Genomic DNA, 6021 nt, shown 5'->3' with positions numbered 1-6021 from the left:
CTTTCCTTTTGGAGAAGGGCACTGGAGGGTAGAGTGACTAGAGTCTAATGATTCTTCAATGTATGAAAGAGAAACACCCTCGGCCGCCAAATTTAACGGTTTTGTAGCATTTGGCCTTCCATGGGGGACCAAAATGTAAGTGTGTTCATTTTTTTTTTTCTTTCGTTAAACATCTACTCTATCTTGGGAGAGGCAATGAGTGCTTACAGAAATCGAACTATGTCCATGTGCATTAGAGTATAAGGGAGGCACTAACTGCACTGCACTCCACTTGTGTCTAAGTGTGTTCATTGAGAATTGTAACATACATCTGTTCTAGGAAAAATATTATTTGCGTTTTTAGAAAACATATGCAGTTGCTTATGATTTTGAGTCTCGGGATGCCATCTGAATATGGGTTGTGCAAAAAGTCTAGGGTGCACAATAATCCAAACACAAAATCAAAGATAACCTCACATATATATGGGTTCCATATCCACTTGTGCATGTGAGTTCCACTTGTATGTAAGAGGATGTCTTTAGTGTTGTGTATGTAGCATAATTGTTTTCCAAACAGCTCAAATATATACCTGCTTCCTTGCTTTCTCTGGCCAATCGGTATGGACAGCTATCAGGAGTCTTTTGGTCAAATAAATCAATTGGCCTTTTTTTTTGTTCTTATTCAATTTTTTTTTGCATTTTTTAATTTTGCGTCAAGTTTTTATGGATTATTTGTTCGACTTGATGAGAAGAATCAGAAAAATAAAAATTATGGCCCAAACCTAATTTTTTTGAATAAAGACAAAAAAAATTGACTTATTAGCTTTTTTTTCTTTATTAAAAAAAAATTGGGTTTCGATCTTAATTTTTTACTTTTTAAATTCATCTCATCATAAAGAAGCAATAATTCACCCAAACTTGACGAAAAACTATGAAATATGAAAAAAATTGAACAAAGACCAAAAAAACAAAAAACCAATTGGCTTATTTAGCCAAAAAGACCTGTTAGTCGTCTCATGTCCAACAAAATAAAATGTCTTGCACTGATCATAAGGAAAGATACGATATTGTTAGCTTTAGCCACTTCTTCCTAAAATCTTTCTGGATTGAAGAGATGTGCGTCTTCTCCCCATATATGTTTGAGGATGAAGATGCATGGCCGGAGTGCCAGAGCTGGAATTAACACGTTTATATTGGCCGGAAGAACCGGTCTTCCCAATCTCACTCCCCGTTCAACTTTTCTTTGTAATGCTAATGCCTGGAGGATGTAGCCTCTGAGTTTCATCGATGATCATGTTAATCCAAATATGCAAATGAAAGAATTCGATCCAATCCTAAGAGGTAATACCCTTATCAAACGGGGCTGAAAATGGAAAACTTGCTAACGGAATGAGATTGTTTTTCTGGGACAATTTTTCAATGCTGGGTTGGTACCACGTGATATCGATCCATTCAGCGCATTCGAGTGGTCCTTTGCATTTTTGAACGGCTCAAATCATTCTACGACATCATTACTTACCCATCCAGAATTTACTCCCATGACGTTTTAAATGGCGAACAGACTAAATTAGGATGAGAAAAGGAGAAAGGAATTCTGGAGGGAGAGATTGGCTTATTCACGGAGGAGTCATGAATAAGCCATTTACGGAACTCAACGATTTCAGCCGTCTGTTTTGGCGTTAGACGGTCTGTATTTTAATGAAATTTTTTTGAGGAAGAATACTTAAAGTTTGTTTAAAATCCAGACCATTCAATACACTTTGGACGCGCGATCAATTAACCTCCGTAAACAGTTATTCACGGCTCCCTCTGTTAAAAAGTTTTTCTCCTGGAAGATATGATATGCCCAACTTCATCAACTTGTCAAATATTTATTTTCCTTCTAAATAGCTGCTGCCAAAGGTTGTCCTTCAAATAAATTTTGATGTCAGTATTATGAATTCATCAAAACACCTCAATTTTTCCTTCATGAGGTTTCCACCTTTTTAGCATCTTCTCAACATTTTCGATCATCGTCAGAACCATACTCTATAGTCTACACAATCAATTACAGGAATACCACAAAAAGTACAAATGTGACCCGAGCTTGAATAATTAGTCCCGAAAAATTCTCAAGCTCGAGCTAAGTTGAGCAAAAAAAAAAAAAAACAGAGAGATCGAGCCAAGCTAAGCAAATACCGTGTTCGTCTTGTTTGGCTCGATTAGCACCCAAAAGATTTTAATTAACGCTCTTTTCAATTTAGGAGACTTTAGCATTAGCTGATAATTAATACATCCAAGAGAGACAGTTCTTTTTGGCAGTTCAAAAACAAAAATATTGGACCGTTCTAGCCTATTTTGCTTTCCTTATTATGTGATTATTGTACTTTATAATCATATTATCTGATAATTAATACATCCAAGAGAGAAGCAAAGTTTTACCTAAATCAATCACTAATAATAAAATTTTATATATTTTTTTTTTGAACAGCAAAAGAATTTTATTAATCTTTGAAAACAAATTACAAAGATTAAAAGGATCCAAAGCACGAAGCACCCGGAACCAGAAGGGAAAATAACCACTCATAGATGGCAAGAAGCCAACCAAAGCATACAACCCCAAAGAAGAAGCACCACACCCAAACCCAACCAATGCAATAAGACACCTAAAACAAAACCCGCTCCTAAGATGACTAAGGATCAATCATTACACTGAGAATCCTGAACATTGGCCCTTGCGCCATCTTCGGCTTCCGTAGTCATGAATTTGCTTATTATATCCTCATCATTACCCGAATAATCGGCTCCCAAAATTTTCTCAATAGACCAAGTAGCCCTTGCCTCATCTAGATGAATCATGTTTGTGCCTTCGGAAGAAACGGATAAAGCCGCAGCGGCAATCGCAGATCTAAACATGACACATTTTTCTTCTTTCTTCCAACTCTCTTCTTAGCTTTAGGAATACCCAACATTTTCTCAACCGACTTCTGCTTCCAATTATCATTCCCCTTTTCTTTAGCCTTAACAACTGGGTCGAGGTCCACAACTAACTGGATACCATCAATAGATTTATATATTTAGTAAACAAAACAAGACACAACTGTTTTAAGGTTACGTATCATTTACCTTTTCGTAGAAAAAAATTCATATATTTTAAGTTTAATCATCCTTCATCTTAGCACCAAAATAATTTAACGATCTTTAAAAGTGGAGCTCGATATTCTTTCAACATCATGTTTTTAGCGTTGAGCCATGACAACCAGTACTCTTGTTTCTTTTGGGGTCTCAAAACCTCAGGGCACGGTCTTTAATAAATTTTCTGTCTATTTATCTTCACTCATTACTCTAAAAAACCTACGTCAAAACCCAAACCAAACTGTTCATTAATGCCTAATCGACTACCTTTAATGTAAAATTAAACTTTTTTTGGAACCAGGGGTGGCACGTGCCACCTCTACCCCATACACCTCCGCCCCTGCTTCCAACACCCCCTTCTATAAATACAAAGCAAAGAAAGTACACAAACATTAAACGATAGAACTAATAGTTCAGCTGCTTCTTGAACTTCTGTGGCCTGAACTTGATATGGGTGTTATGGAAACCATAAAAATCATTGTTTCATGCTCTCTTTGTTTGTACCTTCTATTTTTTCTCATCAAGCTCATACACAGACTATGGTGGGCTCCAATTCGCATTCAACGCGTGATGAACTCACAGGGAATCAGAGGCCCTTCTTACAGACTCATCCATGGAAATATGAAAGAGGTCCTCAATATGAGAACAGCAACCATGAGCAAACCAATGGATTTATCGCACAACATATTCCCCAGACTCGAGCCTCATCTACAATCTTGGCTCAACATATATGGTACGAAAATACTGAAAACAAAAACATAATCAACATATACAGTAGGAAAAGTTTCGATCTAATTTTTTATGATTTCTTTGATTCATTTATATTGGTTCAGGGAAGAATTTCCTTATGTGGCATGGTCCAGAAGCTCAGTTAGTTATTACAGAAGTAGAGTATGTCAAGGAAATACTTAACGACAAGGAAAAGAGTTACGTGAAAGGAGGTATTGAAGGCATCTTAAAGAAGCTGTTAGGAGATGGGCTTGCGACATCTAAAGGTGAAAAATGGGCAAAGCAAAGGAAACTGGCCAGCCACGCTTTCTATGCAGAGAGCGTAAAAGTATGTGTGTACAAGTAGCTATTGTTTAGTTTGGACTTTGGATTGTTATGTACATTGAAATGTTTGGATTCTTATGTTACGTCTATAGAAATAGGAATTCGGTGACTAATGATTCAAGCTATGGCATACATGTGATTAACTATGCAGAATATGGTTCCGGCGATGATTGAGAGTGTTGAGATGATGCTAGAAAGGTGGAAACATCATGAAGGCAAAGAGATTGATGTATTTGAAGAATTTAAAGTATTAACTTCAGAAGTCATTTCGAAGACAGCTTTTGGCAGTAGTTATTTAGAAGGGAAAGATATATTTGAGAAGTTAAGCAAGATGGTTTTCTTAGTTTCCAGAAATACGCTCAGAATCAGGCTTCCTGGCCTTAGGTAATTGAACTCATGCTTCATTTAATCTCAAGAAGAGGAAAAAAAAAAAGTGGTGCAGCTGTAGTGAGATAAATTTGCTCAATTTCTTCTCCTTTCTCATCAATAGTTTATATTGTTCCTTTTTGCGCAGCCTATTCTGGAAGAGTAGCGATGATATAGAATCAAATAAACTTAAACGCGAAATAAGAGATTCTATTACGAGGATTGTAAGGAAAAGAGAAAAAGTTTTAAGAGAAGAGGGAAACTTTGGGACTGATCTGCTTGGTCTACTTGTGGAGGCTTATAATGATACCGACAAGAAGAGTAGGATGACACTGGAAGACGTGGTTGATAATTGCAAGACCTTCTACATTGCTGGACACGAAACGACAACCTCCTTGCTTTCGTGGACCATTCTTCTTCTAGCAATCAATAGGGAGTGGCAAGACAAATTACGGAAGGAGGTTCTAGGGTTATTCGGAGAACAGAATCCAACTGCAGAAGGCATTGCAAGAATGAAACAGGTACACTCCATGACCTTGTACACCATGTATAACTCAGTACAAGTGTAGTACATGTGATATGCATGGGGTTACAGAAAAAAAAATCTTTTGTGTTACTTATCCCTTATCGATCAATGTTCAATTTAATATCAAATGGGTAAACATTATTGAGAGAGAAAGCTTGAACCCGAGGAGATTTGTGAAGGGAAGTTTGAAAGTTCTTTTTCTCTTGTTAAGTGGGAAAACCGACAAAGGGAGAGATGAATAGTAGTGATTAAGAAGGATATTCATGACATTTTTCTAAGTTTTTTTTCAAGAAACGTAGAGTGTGCAAAATGTCGTACATACACATGCTTGGTAGATGGATAGATAGACAGACAGACTAATGCCAACTTCTGTAATTTCATCTTTGTGTAGATGACAATGGTCATTAATGAGACCCTAAGGCTATACTCTCCTGCCCCCGGATTTACGAGAGAAGTACAGTGGGAAAGCAAATTGGGAAGGCTTGTCCTTCCAGCCAATTTAACCCTGATCATTTCTACTCTGTCTCTTCATCTTGATCCACATATTTGGGGAGAAGACGCGCATCTCTTCAATCCAGAAAGATTTTCAGGAGGAGTGGCTAAAGCTACCAACAACAACCTGGCAGCGTACCTTCCCTTTGGTTTGGGACCACGCAATTGTGTAGGCATGAACTTTGCAATTAATGAAGCAAAAATCGCTCTCTTGATGATTCTACAACGCTACGCATTCACTCTGTCCCCAACCTATATTCACTTGCCAGTTTTGCAGATCGTACTTCGGCCAGAAAATGGGATTCAAGTGATGCTTCACCCTCTCTAGTATGTATCAAAGTGTGCACACTGGGTGCAAAACAGTCTTAAAATAAATAGTAGTATCAAGCATGGGATTGAAGTGATGCTTCATGACCCTCTGTCGTATGTATCAAGGTGTGCACTGGGTGCAAAACAGTCTTAAAATAAGTGGTCAAGAGATATTTTGGGGC

General features: G+C 37.4%; 1 protein-coding gene across 1 annotated transcript; it reads left to right on the top strand.

Annotated features, from left to right (window-relative positions):
• Positions 1-3514: 3514 nt before the first annotated feature.
• LOC131301769 (cytochrome P450 CYP749A22-like) lies at positions 3515-6021 on the top strand. The gene is made up of 5 exons (XM_058328178.1): positions 3515-3826; positions 3927-4150; positions 4298-4530; positions 4661-5033; positions 5430-6021. Exons 1-5 carry the CDS (start codon positions 3544-3546, stop codon positions 5856-5858), a joined length of 1542 nt encoding a protein of 513 aa, XP_058184161.1. The 5' UTR covers positions 3515-3543; the 3' UTR covers positions 5859-6021.

Source organism: Rhododendron vialii, chromosome 9a, assembly GCF_030253575.1.
Source record: "Rhododendron vialii isolate Sample 1 chromosome 9a, ASM3025357v1".
NCBI classification, from domain to species: Eukaryota; Viridiplantae; Streptophyta; class Magnoliopsida; order Ericales; family Ericaceae; genus Rhododendron; species Rhododendron vialii.
The sequence above is the reverse complement of the archived record's forward strand: the minus strand, read 5'-3'. Positions and strand labels throughout refer to the sequence as shown.

What these genes read in the sequence shown, in the direction of transcription:
- LOC131301769 (XM_058328178.1), top strand. Translation starts at nt 3,544, where the DNA reads ATGGGTGTTATGGAAACCATAAAAATCATTGTTTCATGCTCTCTTTGT. An exon ending in TCTATGCAGAGAGCGTAAAA is followed by an intron (nt 4,151 to 4,297) that starts GTATGTGTGTAC and finishes TTAACTATGCAG; the next exon opens with AATATGGTTCCGGCGATGAT. An exon ending in ATCAGGCTTCCTGGCCTTAG is followed by an intron (nt 4,531 to 4,660) that starts GTAATTGAACTC and finishes CTTTTTGCGCAG; the next exon opens with CCTATTCTGGAAGAGTAGCG.